The following is a 23,646-nucleotide window of genomic DNA, read 5'->3' on the forward strand; positions in this document are numbered from 1 at the left end:
TATTTTTTTTTTTTTCCCCCATGCATGAAGAGAATACTGTCTGCGTTGGACTGGGAAGGGAGAATGCATCATCATAGCTGGTGCTGCAGCACAGTGAAGCCCCCTCCAGTGCATACGTTACTCAACACCTATTTTTTTCCTCCTGGGATCTCTGCTTCATTTAGTTCATGCGGTAGCTTTACAGGGATGGAAGACTAAACTTGCCAAGGGAACTGTAAATGGCTGTTCTGATTGTTCAGGTACTCACCTTTTAGTCCAAGTAATCTGTTTGCACACAACATCTGTCAAAAGCATCAACAACTGACACACCCACACTTCCTTTCTCACCCATGAGTATGTCTAGCTGAAGGACCTCTGCTAGGAGATGGGGGCCTTGCTGAGCTTGAACTTCATTCATTACTTGGATCTCCCGGCCACCTCTTTCCCCTGACCCCATTAACCAGCCTGCTGGCACATCTAGGGGAAGTCTCTAAAAAGCCCACAGCACAGCAGGATGTTGCGTTGAGAAGTGAAGGCAGCATGAAGCCCTGGCCCCTTGAGCTGCTCCACCAGCAAGCTGCAGGGTAAGGTGCTCCTGCACAGGGAAACTCTTGGGAGTGATGGCTAGGGGATGGGTGCAGTGGGTGCTGGAGCTCCAGGACAGTTTTTCTCTGCTTGATGTTTTGCTTGCTGGAAGAGAAATGACAGGCCGGTCCTACCTTGCCAATGTGCTATTTCTGTCTTGCAAGCAAAACCCTTTTGATTCCTTCTTCCTGATGCCCCATGGGCAAGGACCATCATGTCCTACTCTCTCAAGAGGAGGAGGAGATGAATTCAGGATGAGGAAGTTGATGGAGGGCTGCCTCATCCTGGTAGCCAGCTCAAACAGCAGGATTTGTTTCTCACTTCACAACACGAGGGTGCATCACGCTGGTTCCTGTTCTCCAGTACTGGACATGATAATGTACTTCAAACTGAAGTAGGCTCCTCCAAGTTTAGTACCGCTCTGATTGCTGTAGCCTCCGAAATCTTGAGCAATTATCATTGCCAAGGGCTTCTCAGAGCTCAGTGCAAGGATCATGAAAGCTGCAGTGTTAGACAGCAGTCCTCCTCCCCCCCGCCAAACCTTTTCTGATGGGCTCTTGCATTTCTGACCACGAGCACTACCAGGAGAGCAGGGAGGAGGAGGTCAGTTTCCAATACCTGGTTAAGGTAAAGAGCTTCAGCATCCTTTCCTCCATTTCAAGGCTGCAGCAGCGAGACACCAGTTTGTTCTGTTCGTTGCAGCACATCTCAACTCCACTGTTCATGGAGCAGCTCGTCAAGGGAGTTGTTGTCCCTGCTGCCTGGGACTATGATACATGTCCTTGGTGGTAAGCAGGTTTTCACACTGCAGACACCCTATGTTGAAAACAAAAAATGTGGTCTGTAGTCTCAACACAGACAAGCTCATTTCTTGTATCTAAGGTTAGGGCTATGCCAGCAAGCAACTACCATTGTGAAACTAGAAAGATGAGGGTGGTGGAGGAAGTTAACACATGGCAGTGCAGGAGATCCAACCTCTGTAAGTGATACCACACTTGAAGACACTGCTCGACATTAAAGCCATCATAAGTGCAAAACCCACTTGCACTCGGCAGGGGGAATAGGACATTTTCCCATAGATTGAACCACAATTCAGCCATGACGCTTTCCCAGCAGCTCAAAAAAAAGAGGGTGTTGCCAGATGCTTCAAAAACTGAAGAGAGAAAAAAAAGCCGCCGTGAGCCCAGGTTTTGGGGACCAAACCATTAGCTTGAGCTGCCAAAGACGACCAGAGAAATCCCCAGGGCGGCTCTGGGAAAAGCCCGCAGGGGAAAGGCCAAACTACTGCTGCTTCCCTGGTAGACCTGAGGGATGGATGCCCAGGGCAAAGCTGCAGGCATGCCTCAAGGCCAGAGGGTTTAGTTCCCCTGCCTCAGGAGTTGTCTTGTCCCCAAGCTGCGCTGGGGCAAGCTGCAAGGTCAGGAAACCCACCCTGAGAGCATCCCTCAGACGCTGCCCCCCATCACGGGGTCCCTCCACGCCTGGGAAGCACCACGGCATGGGTCTGCCAGCATCCCCCCTTGCCCCCAGCACGGCACGCTGGAGCTAACTCACCTGTGGAGCACGCTTTATTGAGCTGTGCTTCAGCCAATTAAACTAATTATTACTCCAGGCTTAATGGCGAACTCCACTCGCCGCTTGACTTTATTATAGCTGTTGTTAAGTATTTACCTTCTGTAGGTGGAGAGAGGTTCACCTGGGAAGCCCACAGCGTTGGCCTGTGTGAAGGGAAGGCTGTAGCTGGGTGCTGTGAGCATCCTCATGCCGGCCCCGAAACACAGTCAGGGGCTGTGCTGCTGTGGGCTGTCCTGGGTGGAGGGCTCAGGCTCCAGGGGCATATTTGGGCTCTTCTGGGTGACCGGGGGCTGGGGTTTTTACAGGGTCCTTTCCCAAAAGCTTTTAACTGGCTCGATGAATTACAACTCCTCCTCCACTGAGAACCATTCGGGTGGACGGGTGGCTGGAACGGCCCCGAAAGAATAAAAATTATTAGTACGTGGCTCATTAACCGAACGTTACTGCTCATCTGGAGCACAGGAGTCTGCTCCTCTGGGCCAGGAAGAGAGAACTCCTCAGTTGAGGCACCAAAAAAAAAATCTTTCCACGCTGTCCTGCTGGAATAACTGCGACCATTGAGCAGTAAATCCACTTCCAGGAGAAAATGCTCAAGAGTCCGGGGGGACTCACAACTGTATTATGGAGAAAAGAGCCCCCCCCCCCCAAAAAAATTTTGAAAGTTACAGGTTTTTAGGAAAACAAACATTTGTTCTGCCTCCCTCCTGGAAAGAGTGGAAAAAAGAAAGGTTTGGGCAAAAAATTCTATTACTATTTACATAAGACAGAGGCGGATATTTGCTCCATAATGCATTAGCTGAAGAATGAATAGGCTGCAGGCCCCAAAAAAGATGAAATACCAGGGGTGAGTGCCAAAAATCCTGCTAAGTCTGCTGGCCTGGCGCAGACCCAGGCCAGAGAGGAGAGGATGGGGCCACCCTGCTGCTACCCCTTGGAAAGCGGGGGCTTCTCGCCTCCCACCCGTGGACAACTCCCGCCAGAGCCGGCGGGAGCAGCTCACCGAATCGCAGGCCTGGATTTGCTCCCCTTGAACTGAAAACCAGCTTTACCACCGGCTGGATCGGGGCCATGTGGAGCGTTACGCTTCTGTTACTTATGTTACAGGTTCTAAAAGCAGCCACAGTGATTCACCTGAAAACGCCCACTCTGTCCCAGCAGTCTGCCAAGGTTTCCATGTGTGGCCATGGCCCAGGGAACAGAAGTGATGGGCATGAGTGCCCAAGGAATAAAAGCTGAGAGGGTTGGTTTTTTCGTGTGTGGTTTTTTTTTTTTTAAAATTATTTTGTTGTTGTTATTGTTTTTATTTTATTTTATCATTTTATTTTATTATATTTTTTTAAAAAAGTTCCTTTTTCTTAAATAAAACTGCTGCTTAAGCCAAAGGAAAATCTGAATTCGTGGCCAACCCACCTGCTTACAGCAGCAAACCTGGACCCCTTTCCACGCATCACTGGGCTCAGGATATGTGGCTACTTGTGATGAAATGTGAGCTTTCAGGAGGCCTTGTTTATCTTACGCTTTTCCCTCCGTAAGAACAAAAAGCATTCCTGGTGTTTCACTGGAGTCTGTTAAAGTATTTAAGAGGCTGAAGTCATTGACCACAGTTTCTGACAGTACATTCAAAGCAGGTTATATTCTCTATGAAGTGTTGCATTGCTGAATTATAACAAATGCTGATGCCTTTGGAGGCAATAAAAATAACTCCAGTACGCGACAGAAAATGAATTATAATTCAGAATAATTTTTGGTAGGAAGTATACATTTTTTTAATTACAATCATAACTGCTTTTTGATTCTGAGATAAGAAGTGGTTACCATAGTGACCCAATCCTTAAAGATAGTTTTTGCCCAACGCTGTATAAAACGCTATATGATACCTGCCTTCACAGAGAGCAATTTACAAAGATGAGTTTTCCAAGTGTTAGGCCTTGGGTATGAAAAAGCAACGTAGGCTATATGGAAAACTAATACCGTTTTGGTTACTGCCTGAAGAGCCTTATATGCACATTCCCCTGCAAGTACACTCATAGACCTTGTCTCGGATTTGGTGCAAGCTACAAATCTTGCTCAGCTTTCAAGCCCATGTAGACTCTGCAGAAGAATTTCAAACCCCTGTGGAGAAATCAGAAAAAATGGAGAGAAGAAAATCAGAGACATGTTTGTTCTGCAGAACAAACCACCCACTATTGCCTACCATCAGGGGGGACTAAAAAATGTTTTTACTTACTTTGAACAGTCTTAATACATATTTCTCTCATACACCATCTACCAGCACTTCCCTGTGAAGATTTCAGGAAACATATTCTGAAGTCACACCTACTGCTATAGTCAAGCAGAGGCACATTTTGACGCACAAAGTGAAATGCAGTTTTCAGTGAGACTAGTACAATTTACGATTAGTCAATTAGGCTTCTTTTGCTAATCCTTGCCTGTCTCCCTGCATCCTTCTTGTGGATTTAGAGGGACTGGTCTGCAGGGCTGCACTGGGGATGCTCCCTGTCCCAGACCGTGTGGGGAGCCGGGTGTCGCGCTCCCTGCCATCCACAACCCGACGCGCATCCTCGGCAGCGGGGAGGGCGATGCAGCCCCCTTTCACTGGGGTCCCCCGGTAGCGAAACCAGCTTACCTATGGGCAGCCCCCCCGTGCCTGTGGCCAGCCACCGCCGTGGTCGTGGGGCTGAGGGACTGGGCTAGTTCCCAGACCTCTGCCGCCTCGCGGAGTCCAGTCGTTTGCCTACATGCAGCTTGAAATCATTTCGATTATTAAAGATAGTCAAAGAGAGAGAGGCAGCACCGACCCAGCTGGGGCGGCAACTGGATTTTCTCATGTCATTGTAGAGTTTCTTGTCATCGTTGATAGCCCTGCTGCAGGCTACTTGGCTATACGACATCCTATATTACATTTACCTTGTTTAAATTGCTTTATGCCACTTTCTCCGATCCCCAGGGTACCCCTGATTTGGGACAGTACAGCAGTGGCAACGCCTGGCCAGTGAACTGTGGGTTTCTCACTTCCTGAGGTGCCTTCTCCTGCTGAAAAATCCTGCTGAACAGTAGCCATTGTGTGAAAATCCTGATGCTGTAGCTCCAGGTGATTAATATACCAAGCCAGCTCAATCTGGGCTTACTTTAGGCTGTTGGCTTTAATTAACCTTTTATTTTTGGAAGTTAATAGATGCAAAATTCTTCCTTCCTGAAATGGCAAGGCAGGGGGTGTTTCAGAGGTGTTACACCTTGCTTCAAAGCCAGACCGCATGGGAGGAGATAAAACAGGTATGTGGCCTTTCCAGCTTCCCTGTGATGTGCAAAGAAGGGGCAGGAGGTTTCTCTCCCTCCCATCACCAAGTGATGAATATTTTCAATAGCAGCTTTAATTAAAACGTGTTGGGCCTTGCAATAAATATCTCCCAGTCCTCTCCTGCAATTGTCTAGCAGCGATGAGGAAGATCAAGCCTGATCACCTTGAGATGCCCAACTTACTAAAAGCTACTCCTCCTTCTCCTCAGTGCTCCCTCCTCTCTTACCTCTGATAACACACTCCTGCTAAAATCTCTCCGCTCCTGCCTCAAAATACAAGTGGAGCTGAGTCCGCTTGGCCAACCTCAGCTCTCCCTGGAGCATGCGTGGACAGGGTCCCTGATTTAACACGTGCTTTAGGACATTTCGAACTTCAGTAAATCCACTTGTGCTTCACCTCAGCTTAAATGCCTTTGCTTCCCAAAAATGTTGGGTCAAAAGGGCAGAGGTTTAGATAAGAAACATCCTCAGGGAGATCTAATGCTTGATATAAAAATGCTAAGGTGCTAGAGCAATTCTAAATATATATTTAATAGATGAATAATTAAGTACCTCATACCAGTCTCCAGGCACTGAATATGAAAAATGAAGGATGCTAACGCGACAACCGAAATGAGCCTTTGCTTCAATTCCGAGATACAGGACTGAGGAAAACAGGAAAGTCATCTCCGCCTGTCCTTAAACACGCAATACTTCACCAACTAACTAAAAGCAATAGTAGCAATAAGACAGAAATTCATAAGAAATGATCCTCATCACATAGAGCATGGGCTGAAAATATCCTTACACTGTCCACAGCGCTGGATGAAGTTCCACTGTCCTCCCCACACCCGAGAGCATCCGTGGGACCAGGGGCTGAGGAGCATCCCTGCATCCAACAGGGCTGGGATGGGGTCTCCATCACTCTCAGGAGCCCCAGCCAGTCCCTCCAAAAGCAGGTCCGGTGGCAGACTGACGAGAAGGTAAACCGAATTTTAATTACACTCTTTTCACTGTGTCACCTCTTGATCCACACCCTATTTCATAGCAGAGCAAGGCCTCAGGAGGAAGGAGAGGTGCCGTCCCTGGGAGAAGAGCAAACCTCCTCCCAACCCTGTTGTGAAACACGGGCAGAAGAATAGCCAAACAGCTGAAAATTTCAAGACTTCAGAGGCTCAAAATAAAGATCTGAACTGTTAGTTTTTTACCGGTTAGGGGAAAAAAAAAGAAAAATCCTTTGATTTAATTTTAATTGCTATTTACTAAGATTAAAATTAAAACAGTCTCCTAAGAGTTTTCACCAACAGACTAATAAATATTCAGAAAGTGGGATAAGGAAGGGTTTCATTTTCAGGTTTTGGTGTGGGGTTTTTTTAGCTACCAAAACTAAAATCTGCGTGTTTAGAAAGCATGAGACCTTCCACAAGACAAATCCTTACCTCGAGACCATCACCTCCAGCTCCTGTGAAGCTCTTCCCTTTCTGAAAAGCCTGTAAACTTAAGGGCAATTGCAAAAATATAGCGGTAAAAACTGGCATGTAGGCTGCAAAACAGAGGAAATTTTAATCAGTGGAGCAAAGATCTTAGGCAAACCCATTGGGGAGCGCACCATCACCATGAGCATTTCCATCACTATCATCTCCATCACCATGAAAAAGCAAGTTGTCTCCAGAGGGAGCGAGGAGCCAGCAGCAGCTCCTAGACCCAGGGTGCTGACGTGGGCTGGCAGCAAGCGTCCCCGTCAGTCACAGGGAGGTAGACGGCACTTCGCCAGCGAGCGCCGACGGCATCTACCCGTCCGTATTTTTGGAAGAAAGCATCGTGCTGAAAGCACAGGTCTTTTCCCTAGTTGTCTGCGGGGCTAAGCGAGACCTACACGTTTCCCAGGATCTGGTTTCACTGCCTGCGAACGTCGCCGGCTGCCAGCTGGCCGTGGCACGTCACAGCTCAGGGGCTGCCGCTGCTGAAATATCCTCCCCTGCGTGGGAGCCCTGCACAGGGGCTTCACGTCTTGCACTTCTCCTTGAAAAATTCTTCTATTTCACTAGCGGGGCTTTGAGTTTCTGGGGGGTGGAAACCCCAGGGAAAAATAAATGGGCACGGACTCCAGGCACCGTTGCCGACTGCCACTGGATGCAGCGCACCCAGGGTTGACTAAAGGGGCATTTTCAATCAGAATGCCAAATTATTTTCTACTTGGGGAGAAACAAAAATGAGGGATGGTTGCATTGTTACGCTGACATTTCTGGTCTACTTGGATTTAAAAGATAAAAAGTTTGCTGCAAGTCATCCTATATGAAAAGCATTGCTTTCTTCTGTAATGCAACTTTTTAATAGGTATTTTTAGGACAGGAATCATTTAGTCCTCTATTGCAGTTTATGGATTTCATAGGTTGTATATTTGGTGAGTTATACGTTTACTTCTTCCAACAGATCTTATGGAAATTCAATCCAAACCGCTCCTTTGATTTTGTTTGCTTATTTTACACCTGCTCCATCAGCAGCCTGTCGCACAAATGGGCCTTTGTCAAACTTGTTAAACCAAATGTAAAGCTGATGTGCACAGAAGTCACCTGGAGAGGTGGGCGCTGGCAGCCGTGGGGGGACGTGTCCCAGAACGAGGGAGAAAGCTGCTGCCTTCTCAGAACTGCTTTACCCAGCAAATTCCTGCTGTGGCCCCAGCACGATGCTCCCCAAAGCACCTACAGGTTTGTGTGCCCCTTGGCTCAGGTGTGGGACAAGCTGGGGAAGTAGCCCCTGTACCTCACCATTCTGGCAGCACCTAAATGCTCTTCAGGAGGGTGAGAAACCATTCACACTGGTTGCTCAAGCAAACAACAGAGCTGGGGGGAAAAAAAAAAAAAAAAAAGAGAAATTGCAAATATTCCCTCCTCAGTAACCATTCTGTTTTCAGAATATAGCCAAAAAATATTTTCCTTTTTAAGCAAGAGCCCAGCAAACACTCCAACTAAAAAAAAAAATAAATAAAAAGATCACACCCATGAGACAACTGTGCTGTGAAACACAGGTTGAGAGCTACTCCTCAGAGCATCCCCCAGGTGAAATGACATAGGAAAAAAAAAACCCAAACCCCACCAATAAACTGTGGGGTGGAAACAAGATGTCAAACTGCCTTAGGAAGGGAGAGCAAAAGCTGAAAGCGTTATGGTTTAGGTTGGCATGTTATTGTGAATACAAATAGCTTTACCTTTCTCATTTCTCATCTGTGTTATGAGGTAACTATGGTAAAATGGATGGACGTAACATTTTAGACAAGCCCGGTTGTCTTTGGAAAGATTATCTGCACGGCAGTAGGTTTATACATGGCTGTTAGGGAACAGAAATGGTTTCTTTGCATACAAAAAAACGCTCAGCATGCCTGGTTGCGATTCTCAGTGAAGGGAGTTCAGCTCTTATAATCAGGTGTCTGCTCCCTCCATCTCTGCCTCAGGGATGAACTTCATTAATGCTTTGGGCTGTTTCCCTTCTCCCACATAAAGATGTTAAAACCCTCTGGGAAAATCTGAGACCTCTTGACGAGTCTTTTCACTGTTGTGTTTGTATCCAGAACAAACCCAGAGTGCTCCCTCCCCTCCTCCACATCTGCTGAATAAATTACCTGAAATGTAACATCTCCATCCTGCTTCAGTAGTATTTTTTTCAGGCAGGTATGAGCTTTTTTTTTGAGGAAGATGGAAGTGCAGAGCAAGGGCTCTGCTTGCAGAGCTGGAGGCTCCAAACACTGACATGCAGCTCAGCAACTGGCTGAAGTCCTGGATGAAGACGGGGGATGGATGATCTCTTCTGATACTTTTTTCTTTCCTTCTTTTCTTCCTTTCCATAAGCACGCCTAGAGAGATCTTTTAAGAGAGCACATTCAGGCTACTGTTGTTATTTTTGACCGCAGACCCAAAGCAATGGACCTGCTTGCAAATAAGTAGCCCACCGAGCAACACACTAACACTTGTGTTTTGCTGTACATCAGCTTAGAAGAAACTTTTCATTCCTTCACAGCTGTGCTGGTGTCTGCCTAAACTTGAGGCTTTGATGCAGGTGAATGCGGGTAAGGAAAAACCACACAGAAATTTCCTTTTGCTTACAAAACCACAGCCAGCAGCGTCCTCCCCAGGGCGATGACCGGCAGCGGGGTAGCCACGCTGGTGTAGCAGCTCCCAGGCTCGTTGCTTGGCCTTGCAGCTCACCGCCCGCACAGCAGCCAAAGCCTTTCCTGCTTTGGAGCCGGGTCAGGTACGGCAGCGCGATGCTGGGCTGCTCAGCACAAGGAACCAGGCCTGGGAAATCATCCGCTGTCGGCTGAGCGCTCCTCAGCGCGCTGGGCTGGGCCGCTCACTGGTCCTCACTGGTTTGTGCTGCCTGCTGGAAACCACGCGTGGTCTTTGATACAGGGCCTAGATAGGAACAGGGGATGTAAGGGTTAATATGGGAATAGCAAGAAGGGGATGACAAGGGAAATAGTTGAGATAACAGTTCTGCTTAATGAGTAGATAGTTTGTAAAACATGATGAGCTGAGGCATGGAGTCTTTAGGCTTTATCAGTACAAAGCCGGTTGGGACTAGACCTACGGTTTGGACAACAGCCAGTAAGAGACTGAGTCTGCGCGAAACCTGGGGTCACAGAGCGGACAGGAGGAAGAGGAGCTTGACTTCATCCCCAAAGACCCCCATGACCACCACCAGAAGACACTGCGCAGACTCAATTGGGAGGAGATTATGGAAATGCTAATTATAATATGAAGCGGGGATAGGTAATGCATATGTATAGGCGTATTGCGAAATATTATGAATATGTAATCATTTGCTCTATAAATCTAAGGTAACGGTGCCATATCAGGGCGCACAATAGGAGGAGTTATCCCCTGTGTGCCCAGCGCTGAATAAACATACCTACTTTACAATCTATCAGATTGTGGAGTCTGTTTTCCGCACGTCAGTCTTTGCGCCCCGGCATCACGCCGGTGTTGGGCGGCAAACCGGGGAGGGCCGTGCTGCTTTGCTGCTCTTGCACAGGCTGATGAACCTTGTCGTCGATGCTTCTTGCAACAAGAGAGCGTGTGCTGGGCGTTCCCCGCCGTTCGTATTGCAGAGTCTTTTCTAGTGCCCTGCCAGAACAGCTCCGGGCCTGGGAAAACCCAAATCCACCTGCTGCAACACCTCACCTGCTTTCTACAGCCAAACCGAACGGCGCTGGCTTTACAGCCCCGCACAGCCCGACAGCATATTGATACACTGATGGCTGCCAAACTCCTGGTGGGCTCTGCCTGGAAAGATGAAATACTGCCTGGCAGCGCAGGCTGCGCGTACCAAAAGGCAAAGATTATTATTCCCTTCTTTAAGATCTCACAAAGTAATAAAACAAGAAGGATATGAGATCCCTGAAGCAGTTCTGCTGCCATCCATGCCTTGAAGACATTTTGGGGAGGCCGCACAGCAAGAAGCAATGCTGGTTAACGTCGGAGCACCAGCTGTCATTCCCTGCAGTGTGGTGAAACAAAGGCAAGTGATTAGGGGTTTGTTGAGTGTCTAGAAATCTACTTGGGAAATCTGGTACAGAAAAGAGACCCCAACGTAGCAGAGGTGATGGTCCTACAAAGAACATTACCTTCCTATCCAGGTATTAAAAAGCACTGGCTTGCCAAACCAGCTTTTTAATACCTGACGTGCCGCCGGGCTCCCACTTGAGCCCAGCCCTCGCTGCCGGGGTGCGGATACATCTGGGGCACTGAGCTGCTTTGGAGAAGCTTCTCTGCAAGAGAAATTCATGTTCATTTTCCACAGGACAACGCTAAGCCACCGCTGGTTTCCTAATAATCTGAACTCCCCTGCTGCGCTGGCTTCAGGGCCAGTACCTGGGCTTGTGCCCTGCCGCCGGTGCGCTGTGGGAAGCATTGCTGGCAGCCAGTTTGGTCTGTGATAAATCCAGTTCAGCCCTGGACCTTTGTTCCCCACCGGCTGCTGGAAAATGGAGGTTGGCTGGTTTTGTGACTTGCTCATATAAAAGTGGAGGTTAGTGAACGCAAACCCTGTGCGGTGTGATTTGGAGGCTGGGCAGAGGAACTGCTGCCATGGCAGGACCAAGACAGCCTTAAGATAACTTTCTTTTGAGGAGAAAAGGAGGAAGAAAGGGGCAGGTAGGCACAGAATCCATTTAATCCAGACCATCATCACCCATCCTAGTTCCTCTGACACAGCTCAACATTAAAGGCCAGTAGGTTAGAATAAACAACAGGAATATATCCCAGTCTTTGGTGGCTTTGCTTAAGTTTCTCCTGTTTCTAGCAACCCCGCACCCATTTGCAGAAGCAAAGGCAATGCCCCAGCAAAAGTTGCATCAAAACCTGCACAGCATCAAAAATACCAGCAGCTCAACCCACATACATAGAGCAAATAAGTAAATACCAGGGTAAAATACCAGGCTCTTTCCCTGTGGGACCCATATTCTCCCCATGGTGCCTTTTTGGATCTGGGCTGGTGTTAGCACAGAAGGCGATTCCAGACTTTCCACATAAGCCAGTCCAGGATTGTTCTTGTGTCCCGGTAAGCTTTCTATTTGTATGAAGTGACTGAGACTAATTTTCTATGTTACGTATCTGGTATTTTATGTCACTTCAGAGTATTGCTTAACACAATATACATAATTAAGAAAACGAATTTGACTCAGAGCCCAGTCCTGATGTGCTGTGGGCTCTCCTGTCAGGGGTTTTGGGCCACCGTTATCAGATGCTGATGGGGACACGTTTTCTCCGTGCAAGTGCATAGAGGCTGTCAGAGACTGATTTTTATCAGCTCTCTTGAAGGAGAGGGATGATTTGCACTAGGAGGTTTCACTGTTTCTCTGGTACTTTGTTATGGCGTGCTGGAAACTGCAAGTCAGCTCAACTTAAAATAGCCTGATTTTAATTGATATGGGAGATGAATGCAAATGGCACAGGAGCTTTGTGGTGTGGGTCTCATCTCATACTGGCTGTTGCCCTGGCAAATGGGGCAGTGATGCTCGGAGGTGGCAAGAGGCAGTTTGGGAGGATGATACAACAACTCTGTTGGCCAGATGTTTCTGCTAAGGCAGCTGCTGGCAAATAGCATCAGGTGAGCTGCAAACACCACATGCCAGGGAATAATTTGGAGGGGAAAAAAATAAAAATAAAAGGGGAACAGTTAACATTATCCCAAGATTATCTTCTAAAAAGATGACCAGCAGTTGCAACTTTCCTTGATTTCTGTTTCACTTGCAGGACTTCAAGCCTGAAATGTGTTTTCCTGGGCATTAAACCTGCAGAGCAAAGCAGGAGCAGGGCCTGTGTGAGCCTTGGTGAGCTGCTGTCGCTGTCCCCACCCCAGATGCACACATGCCTTGGCAATGTGAGGCACTTTTCGCTCTCATTTTTTCCTTTCAGTAACATGGGGGTAACGTTATTCATTCCTGATTAGAAAACACAGATTCTAAGTATTAATGTGATCCATTTGAAAGGGATCTCTGAAAGCCCAGAAATTATTTTATCAATAACAGAGTTTCTTCTTCCCTCAACACCACCTTGAATACCTGGAATGCTCGCTCCAGTAATTATATCCATTAACTTTTCCTTATTTTGCTTCATTAGGTATGCTGTTTATGCTCTACAATAATCCCTGCTGCTTCTAACACACATGGGCAAAATAACTAATTTTATATGTCAGACCCAGCTATGGGAAAATAAAAAACATATGTGCTTAATGACTGAAGCAGCTTAAGTTAGTGCATTGCCTTTGCATTGCAGCTGAATCCTAATGATCATGTTCCTAAAACTGGCACAGTAAACCAGCTGGTTAGGTGCCCTCATTTAATATAAAAAAAAAAAAAAAAGTCTGGAATATTTTTAATCAAATATTTCTGGATCGAGAAGTCACCTCCATTCTGCAATCCATGGCAAGCCTCTGAAAGCTGCAGTTTTTCAGACAAGATTTTTGCAAGTGCAAGAAAACAAAGATCCTTCTCTCATCTTTTGAAATCACACCTCTGCCTTGCAGTGGTATCTGCCCTTCTGTCCCTCAGAGAGAGCCGTGATAGTATCACATCACCTGGTAGGGTTCAAGAAAACATATAAGGCCATGCACTTCAATTTTATTCTACCAGAGGATGCATGGGTACATAAAACCACACCTGCTTGCCCCAAGGATGCAGCAACCTTACTGACTTCTTTGGTGTCAGGATTTCTTCTCCTTATACTTTGAGTTTAATTTGTAGCCTGTGTGGGGACGGAAAACTGAGCACGTGGACAAACTGTCACTGTAGCTGACCCAGTCCTGCTGTGTCAAGATGGCCAGTGGTGAGCAAAGCCACCCGGAGAGAGGCAGGGCTGTGTTTTCCAGCGTACAAACGGCACGGGAGTGACTTCAGTGCGAGTTCCTGCATCCTCCAGACACTATATGGCACAGAGCCGTAAGGGCACAACCCCCACACAGCTCACGCTGTCAGGGATCTGTAGGCACAGGAGAATTGTTTCTTTGAACCTTGAAAGCCCAGACAAGAGAGGCAGCACATCTGCACTATTCAAATCAAAAGCCATCCCTTACCTTTACTTCTAAGATACTGCTGAAGCAGCAGACTGAACCCCTCCTCCCCAGCTCCCACTTCTGCTGCTCCTTCCATGTCGCTCCACCCGAGGGAGAGAAATCCATCACCTTCACTGCATCATGCTCCTGCACGCGCTACTATTTCAGGCCAACAAAGCTGCTAAGAACTGCTAGAATGCTTTTTAAAATAAATGTAATAAACAGTGATGAACTTCGAGAAACCATTTGAAGGGGGCAAGCATCAAACTTCATGTCTTCTACAGGTTTCAAGTCAGGGCACAGTGAGCAGAGAGCTGGACTCCAAACTTTAATGATGAATTTAAAACAGAGCTTTTAACTGTGTTTGGTTTGTTTTGTTTTGTTTTTGTTTTTTTTTTTGTTTTTTTTTTTAAGGTAAAGAGCTTGATGGTGGCTGTGCAGAGAGGACCAGGTGGTGCCTGTCACAAATAGTTTTTCTCAGTACACAGATGCTTTCATGGCTGTGTGAGGGCAGCAGGCACAGCCCAGAGAGATACAGGTGCCTTCCCCCTTGTAACACCATGATTTTTCAGAAAAGGGCAAAAGCAGGCTGCCCGAGGGAACAGCCAAAAGCAGCACCTCTCAAAAGAGAGGAAACACAGGTACGTAATAACAGCAAATTTTCCTCTCAGCTGCCATAGTTACTCAGTGAGACACACCATTGCCGTGCACCCGGGACCAAATACGGAGCAGACCCCCAGCAAATCCCTCCTCCCAGTGCTTGGCCTTCCTGCTCCTAAACTAGCAGCCAAGCCTGGGCAGCTGAGAGGTGCCCGAGTGCATCCAGGTTTTTGGAGGATGGAAGATATCCAAAAGCCTCCATCCTTTACAAACAGCAACACTTATTGCCACAGGGGAGGGTGCAAAGCAGCCCCAACAATAAGAAACCTACCTGGGAGGGAAGGAGGTGCACAGGGCTGCATTTCCTTGGTGATCACACAATGGCAGCACCTGAAGGAAATGATTGGGGTGATGGGACCTCACACATGTGCCTCAGGACCAGCTCCCCTGTGGGGTGAGTGCCCTGGGCACCTCTCCTAGCCCCTTGGCCAAGCACAGTATGGTACAAGAGCATGAAAGCTTGCCACTGCTTGCAAAGCACCTGGCTTAATCAGCATGAAAGCCAGGTGCACATCCAGGTCCCATTTTATCTCCTGGAGGTCCAGGCCAGGCCCCTCATCCAGAGTGTTGAGCAGAGATTAAATCACTGTAGTGCTACAGGATTAAGCCATTGCTGTCCATGTCTGCAACGAAATGCCCACAGATTTTGGGATGCGAGGGAGGGACTGGGAAGGGTGCAGAAAGTAAGCCCAGCAAGTCTGGGGCAGGGGAGCCGCCCTGGGCAGCCACCCAGGGTTGCTACCTGGGAGGTGCCTTCCCTCCCCATCCCACCTCTCTGCCCCCCTGCCGAGAGCCAGGTGTCTGGCTAAACAGGAGGGAGCATTTAGAGTTTTCTGTAGCTCACCTTTGGGATTTGACCTGCAGGTCCAAGCAGCCCTGGCACTCGGCACTCTCTGTGCAGAGAGGCTGCATGTACCTGCAGTCACCTCCTCTCTGCCCTTTGCATCAGGGGTGTGCCCTTAAATCCCAGGTGAAAAGCATCCCTCCAATTACTTTTTTGATAGTAGCAGCTCTTTGCTGAGCTCCCTGGTACTAAGTCTTCTTTGGCAAGATATGCATGGGGTTCGTGAAAATAGGACTGAAAGTATCTGGGTGTAATCAGGCTGGCCGGCGTGGGCCCCTGCAGCCGCATCCTGACCTGAGCAAACAGCACTTACTGTAGTCTGAGGGCTGAAGGTTGGAGATGGTTCTGCCTCTCCCGCGGGTTTTTCTTGGGGTGGATGTGAGCAGCAGAGTTCAGCTCTGGCTCTGAACTCCCCCTAGCTATGCGGGTTTTGTTTGGCACGTTCTTCCTCACCCTTCTTCCCTCACTTCACCAGCTAAATTCAGACAAGGCGCATGTATGCATAAAAGCTGTCAAAAGAATAACTTACAAGCACAGGAGCTAGAAGAAAAGACTTGAAGCCTAAAGCTGGCAGTCCCTGAAGGGCTGCGGGGACTATCCAATCCATCTGGTGCTCCTGGGTGCACAGCAAACAGGCTTTTGACTAGTTCATAACCGTGGCACATGCGAATGGCTCAATTATTGCTTCTTAGAAAAACCAAATTATCTCCTGGAGTCGGAGATTGACAGCCACACAGTCTCCGCAGCGTTACGCACGGCTGAATTTTTGCTGGCTTATTCTCTGCTGTTCTGTACTGCCTGTAATTGCATTGCATTTTAATTGTTTAGCATCGTCAGAACTTCTGCCCCGGGGGCAGCGGAGGTGGTGAGAGCTCAACACATCAAATTACTACCCAAAGAGCAAGCAGACAAAAAGCAGAGTGGGAAGGGAGGGAAGGAGGGAGGGAGACAGACAAATGAGCCACGTTCATTAGAAGAACAGCAACCCTGACCGGGGAAGTGTCCTACTGATGTAATAAGAAAGCAGAAAGTTGTTAATAATAATAAAGAGCACAATAACACAGTTGCTTTTCTCTCAGAAAACACCACATCTGGAAAAAATTAATGCACCATGGAAAGCAGAGAAGAAAACCAGCAAAATGCTCCTTGCCCACATAGCCCTGTCTTCCCTCCCAGTTTTATTCAGTGGCGGTTTTTGCAGGGGTGAGTTCTGTAGTTGTACTGTTTGGTGCTGTTCCCTTGAGGGTTATGCTGTGGCCCCGAGAGCTGGCATCTCTGCTACAGAAACTCCGCCGTGCGAGGCAGCGAGGCACGCTTTCTCACAGGCAGGCTTGCGTTTTGCCCTTGGCCAGCCACAGGTCCTGAGCCCTGCTCCTTTTACTTCCCCCAAAGATGCTGCAAGTTCAAATCCTTAGGGCAGGTTTTGAAGGAAAGAACCGTTCCCAGGCTGTCCCATGGCACAGGGAACAGTGGCAGTGGTGAGGCAGAGTGGGACGGGTATGACACGGCACACCGCGCTTGCACAAGTTGGGCAGAAAGTGCATCTTTTTTGTCTCCTCTGGAAGGCCTGCCCATGGGGACCAAAAGGGGTGGATGCAAAGGCTGTTGATGAAATAAATTAATTTTGCCACCTATGAGCATCCTGAAGCACTTCAGAGCCCGTGCTGGAGCTGTACTGCTGAGGCACCCCAGTAGCTTTAACCTCAAATAACAGACTAAACTCTGTGCAGCACTTGGAGCTGCTTAATACCCTCAAGTTACAGGAGATCCTTCCAGGGAACAGGTACCACACAACACGGCAGCCACAACGTGACAGCCACCGGACAGAGGGTTACCCGTGGCTGCCTGAAGAACAGCCCCGGAGCTGCCCACCACGGCGCGGGGCCCTCCCCTCCCAGCACGACCTGCTGGGTGTCCCTTGCAGGCCACCAGCGGGCTGCCCCTGGTTTTTCTCCTGGCTACCTGCAAAGCCACAGGCAGATAAGATCACCGAATCACAGAATGGTTTGGGTCAGAAAGGACCTTTAAAAGTCATCTAGTCCAGCCCTCACATGAAGGCAAACGGACGGGCACGTCAGCAGGCATAGCCGGTGCTTCCAGCCATGAAGATGCTGGGGGTAGCAGGTGTCTGGCCCTGGCCCGGCACGGCCCGGTGGGGAAGTGCCTCTGCCATGGCTCCTCACCCTGGGGAGCGTGCAGAGTGGACGCAAGGGACCTGTCTGTGCTGCGTATTCTGAGGGTATTGGCATTTCACATCAGCTGCATTCACCGGGGTTAATTAAAGCCTGTGTTTTATAGATTGTCCTCGGCCATAAACTGAAAAGCTGCCTCAATTGGGAATCAATATAGCAATCTTTAAGCTCATTTATTATATTAGAGTCCTAATCTGAAGAAATCGAGGAGCCACAATTAATGGTGCCAGAGTGGCCCCCCAGCTGTATGTTTAAAGCTTCCCGAGGGGAGCGCTTTGCCCGTAGGCACGGCGTGCTGGAAGCGCCGGGCACGCCGGAGCGCAGCAGCGGGGCCGGGGGGTGCTCGGGCGGGCGAGCCCCGGGGAGCGCTCTGCCGCCGCAGAAATCCAACAGCACGTCAGCAGCCGGCACGCCGCGCTGCTCCCTTGCCCCAAAACCGAAGGGCAGGCTGCCAACGGCAGCGTTGCCACCACGGGGAACAGCAGGCAAACCCGACCCCGGGGGTCAGCCCAGGGCTGCCGGCAACCGAGGCGCCCCCGAGCTCCGGCCAATGCCCTCCCCGGCCCGAGCCGGCGAGACTTACGGGCTCGAGGCCCTTCTCTAAGTCTGCTGCGTGCCGGTGTGTGGTTAAAGGGTTCACCCCTCTTCCGCGGGACGGAGTCACTCCGAAACCACAAAAGCCTTTGGGCATTTTGGAGGGGGAAGTACCCGGCTGGTGCTACCGCTTCCCCTTGCAGCGGCCTCGCTGGCAGGCGGTTCAGCTTTCCCACACCAAGCAGAGGGTCCCCCAAGGAATATTTTTTATTTAAGCACCTTTCTGGGTGGTGCCGTAAGCAGCCTGTAAATAGTTCTGTCCACAGACCCTGGGGTGTCAAGGGGCGGAATGATTCCTGTGATCCAGTGAGCAGAATAATGAACAAAAGACCTGACTGGTTCATGAGAAGCTCAAATGACGCCCTTGGTCAAACATGAAAAAAAAAAAATTAAGTACTCAGGAGGCTAATAAACTGTTTGTGGGATTTTTAAAAGCACCTAATGACTACCTTTTCAGTCCCTACTTTTTAGAAGTAATTATTTTAATTTTTCTCTGCTGTTTTCTCATTTCTGGACCTTTTTCCTGTCAATAATGATCAAAGTCTTTTTCCTTCTGGCATTTTTCCCTCTTATATGAGTCAAGTAAGTTGCTTGATACAGAAGTTTAGAGTACAAAGCCAATAGTCAATAGATACACTGTACCACACCTTTTTTTTGTTGTTGTTTTTCTTCCCTTTAATGCCCCCCTGTCTTGTTTGGGACTGGAGCCAAAATTATCAGTGTGCTGCAGCTGGTCACTCCCAAAACATTGCAAGTCTTTTAACTGACCACGGTTAGGACTCTGAGAAGGGCTCAGGGAAGCTTTTCTATCCTTGAGGACCGTGACTCACCTTCCCAAGTTGAGTGTGAGATGAACAGTGCTGAAAACACCTTTCTCTCCTGGCAAACCTGAGCCCTGCAGGCTTTACTGACAGTGGCAAACCATGACTAACAATGCCCCAAACAAAGTCTTTGTCAGCCAGTTATGCTCTTTGGTCTTGGATTGTAACATCAGAATGATATGCTTGACCTAAAAACTTGTTCAACTAGTAACTCATAAGCTGAACTAATTTGAAAGCAGATCCAATTCACTCGCATTCACGTGGGCATGCTCATTCCACACTGAAGTGGATGTCATTCACATCTGTAGCAAATGATGACACAGAAGCTGAAGAACACTCAATTTAGGTGGGAGTGTCCATAGAAGACATAGTTAAACTTTAGTGGAAAGTGTTTTGCAAATGCAGCTCCACTTTCCTAGGTATCCTCACATAGCCTAGTGCATGTGGAGGACCAACTTTTACTTTTGGGGTTTTTTTTTGGCCACACTAGTGAGTAGAAAAACTCGAGTGGATCTTTTAGACATGTATTGCACTAGAGCTGTTGAGCCAGACCACTGGAATTGATTTTTCATTTCTTTCTCATTTACCTGAACCATTGAGTGTAACTCTTCTTCGGTTACTGAGTTCTCTCTGCAGTTGGTTCATCACCTCCCACTAAAGCCAGTTCCAGCATCTCCAGCTTTGCAGAAGACAGACCCCCAAATATTCTCCCATTCTGTGCTTTAGAGATATCCTCCAAGCAAATCTGTCTTCTCTCCTTCATATATACATCAGTTCTCTCCTGATCCTTCACAAGGATGGAAGTTCATACGTTTCCCTTTACCACAAGCTCTGTTGCCTCAGGGGTTAAGAGGATCACAGGTTCTTCACTTCTGCTCTCCCCTAAACCCACCTCGTTTGCTCCACACACACCCACAGAAGCCAGTCACTTTGAGACGCATTTCCCAGCCTTCCCATGAGAGCCTGGCTGCCTGACATGCCCCTTTATCATGAAAAGCCCAAACATCTTCCCCTGTTTTGGTGCTTTTTGTTTTTCCAGTACCAAGACTTGCAGTGAGCCCTCCTCTCTCACATCAACTCTTGTAACGAGGAGGAGTTTTCTGTACTCCACTTGCCACCCCAGCGTGCCTTCTGCAGGGCCTCATGCTCCCTCCAACACCACCATGCCCAGGATATCTAATGTCTGCTCTCTAGGCTCACCGTAAAGAGTTCAGCTCACCCTCTGCTACCTGCATGCAGATTAATGAACAATAGTTGCATTAGGTACGGGTAATGAATCGCAGAGAGAAAAAGAAGAGCTGCTTAATAAAGAGAGTAACTTTTAATAGGCAGTTGTTTTTTTTTTTTTTTTCTTGACACATCACGGTAATTTCTGAACAAATTTTGCGCAAACATATATATATATTTCACAATCTGTCTCTGCTTTTCTCTACTGTCCGTTTGGTATGATGCAATATGCTACGAAATACTTTTTTTTCTTTTCTTTTCTTTTTTTTTTTTTTTTTAAATCAACATGAAAATCCACAATGATTGCTTTTTTCATAGGAAACTTCATCAGTTAGGAAGCTGAAAATTTGCAGATGTCAACTAGCATATTTTAGATGGCCTGACCTTTCCAAAGTAGGCATCCAAGGCTCTGCTCCTGAGCAACCCAAGTGATCCAGGAATGAACCATGTAAGTTCAGCTGCAGCACAGAGGACACTTGTTGGTTCCCCATCTTTTACAGAGCTTCATCAAAAGTTTTTCTTGGTGCCACTAAGACTGAGGATTATTAGACCCATCAAAGTGGAGAGAAGAGCACTGATCAAGCACAGGGAAATGAACGCTCTTCAGCTTCCTGTAAAACCATGAACTAACAAATCTGCTCAATATCTGACCATACTTCTAGGTAAGTTTTATTATTTCAGAGAGGGAAATTGGAGAGAGAAGTTCCTCAAAAGCATTGCATCAACATGTGTAAAAACTTAGATCATCATCCTGGCTCTTGGTCCTGCATATACACCACCAGTTGTCTTCTTTCCATTAGCCAGTGAAACAATGGCAGTTCTTGGCATGCTACCAGAGTCAGTGGGTTGAGACTGAGCAGATGCTCACAGTCATATAATTTTCAAACATTTATAGTTCTAGAAAAGTAGGATACATGCAGGTAGAAGCACTACTTGATATTTTTGAATTGCCAGCTCTATACAAATTAAGAGAGTCTGTAATTAGCACTTGAAACACTCTTTAAACTTCCAGAGTTATTCAGTAGCCCAGAGGAATCCCATGCATTACTCAGAACAGAGGGAAGAAGGTTCATCTGTAAAATTGCTTATCCTGCTGATCCCGACTGTGCGTCCCAGGCTATATCGGAGACATATTTATAGCACAGTAATGCAATTAGCCACGGAACAGGTGAAAATAAACTATGTTGCTTGCTACATTAGAAGGATCATATTCAGTAATTTACAGAACTTCAAAGAGCCTCAGTGCAAGGTATATTCCCCCCTTCACAGAAGAAAGCACACACTTCAGCATTTCACCCAGGCATCCCATCCTGTAAACATTTGCGACAAGAGAAGTGTGTGCTACAGTGAGAAATCTCATGGAAGTCACTGAATTAATTTTCATAGTGGCAATTTGCCCAGTACTGTTCCAAGGGTCAGGCCCTGTTTGTATTTTGCTACATACAGTTAAAAGAACCATATCTACCATAAGTTCGACAAACTATTCTAACGTATTCCTTCCTGTACGTGCAGAAAACCTTTTTAGTAACTACTATGCAAATGTCACCTGATTGTTACATTCTCTTCAACCTTCTTAAAGTTTTCCTGCTTTTACTATACGTGAAAATAATAAATACATATGATATACCAGTTATTAAGCCATCAAAAAAGTATGTGTCATTCCAGAAAGGACAGGAGACACTTGAGGTTTAGAAGTAAAGAGCTGGTCATTAAGGCAAGTGTCCTGCTTGGTAAAAAGCTTCAGCTGCTCCACGTTTCCTGTGGAACTGCAACTTTGGTGGGATGTTCCTGCATATTGTGAGACTGCTTCACATCTGAAACAACAGCAGCAACTCAAGGTTATTATTCCAGGTAAGGCTCTTCAGGAACACAAGAATAAGCTGAAAAGGATGACACAGAGTAAATCCAAGATGGGATGGACAATAAGGAATAAATCCATCGCCCAGGACATTGTCTAGCATCCGCACAAACAGAACCACCTCTGGGTTTTCAGTAATGTAGGCAAAACCGCATTCTGGCTATTCCGTCCTTACTGTTGGCATCAGGAAAGCTCAGTTTGTACATCAGTTTGTTTGGGGGGGAAACAAGAATAGGCCAAAACCATCAAAGATGTTTTGCAAAAGGGGCTCTCCACATTGCTGGTCAACTAGATCTCTCTCAGTGGAGGGTGATGGGACCCCTTCTAGAGGGGCTTCATCCTACAATGATGATGGAAGGCTGGGCTTCCTCTGGGCCCAACACAGCCGCCCGTCCGGTCCATCCCACGTACGCCGTGATACATAGGTCCTCAAGCCATCCTTCTCCTCTGCCTCCCTCCACCACCCTGGTCACACAGGGCCCTTCCCACAGCCCACCCCCTTCCCGCAGCCGCTTCCTTGTCCCACCCTCATCAGAGGACCCCATTTCCCCACAAATGAGAGAAGCAACTCCATGGGAAGTGGAGATTGTGGTGCTTTAGAAAGCTTCGCACATGAAGGAAAATGCCGCGCCCACATCACAAACAGTGGGTTTCAGAGGTGCTCTGACGGGGTCTCTGCCCTCACACACATAAAAATACTGTCCAACACCTGCCAGTTTTGCATGTTGGCCACCAAGGATTCTATGCCATAACAAACCACCTCAATGAAAGTGCATGCTTTTGCATGATGTGGAATGGACAGAGATTCTTCGTGAACCCAAAGGAGCTGAACACTTCTGGCTACAGAATTCCTTTTGTTACAGGTAACTGCCTTTAAAAATCTCTTACTTCTCATACAGACAAAAAAAAAAAAAAAAACCTAGGGAATTACAACCAGGAAATGCTGAACAGTTAAAGCCAAATGCTGTGCCTGTAAAAGTCTACCTCTGCAAGGTGGCAGCTTCTTTGGTCCTTTGGTTTGCCTGGGACTCTGTGATAGTGTTCTCAAGTTGAGCTTTGTTTAAGTCACTGCTCCTTGAGACTGCCACCAACTGAAGTAATTGCTCTTTTAGTTTTGCATTTTTAACCCTTTTGTTCAGTTACATGGCACAATACTGAGACTAACAAGTATTACTGAGAGTAACAAACACTAATGTTACAGGATGTAAGACAAAAGCAATAAACTTACGTATTTATTGCTGAGGTGTGAAGAGTTGCCGAGTTTTACTCTTCCCCTGAGATGAGTGCTCTCCTAAGAAACAGAAAATATATTTGCATCAGTTAAACATGCAAAGACAAAAGGAAAAATTAATCTAGCAGGAACACATCACTGACCACTGTACAAACTAGCCAGTCTCCTTGTCAGATTTACTTAACCAGCAAAAACTGTCCACACAATAGATTTTTATCACTCTCTCTGTGTTTTACAGCTTATTTACCCTACGATTT

At 47.4% G+C, this 23,646-nt stretch overlaps 1 protein-coding gene across 2 annotated transcripts in view; it reads right to left on the reverse strand.

Moving 5' to 3' along the window:
* Positions 1-20,371: 20,371 nt before the first annotated feature.
* EMCN (endomucin) overlaps positions 20,372-23,646 on the reverse strand; it is a 57,683-nt gene continuing 54,408 nt past the window's right edge. For both annotated transcript variants that reach the window (XM_042808379.1, XM_042808380.1), the window contains 2 exons: positions 23,387-23,449; positions 20,372-22,114 (listed from right to left, as the gene is read on the reverse strand). In XM_042808379.1, the coding sequence (XP_042664313.1) occupies positions 23,391-23,449 (59 nt within the window). In that variant the 3' untranslated portion in view covers positions 20,372-22,114; positions 23,387-23,390. The remainder of the gene's footprint in view (positions 22,115-23,386; positions 23,450-23,646) is intronic.

Source organism: Tyto alba, unplaced genomic scaffold (genome assembly GCF_018691265.1).
Source record: "Tyto alba isolate M040663 unplaced genomic scaffold, T.alba_DEE_v4.0 Super-Scaffold_6, whole genome shotgun sequence".
NCBI classification, from domain to species: domain Eukaryota; kingdom Metazoa; phylum Chordata; class Aves; order Strigiformes; family Tytonidae; genus Tyto; species Tyto alba.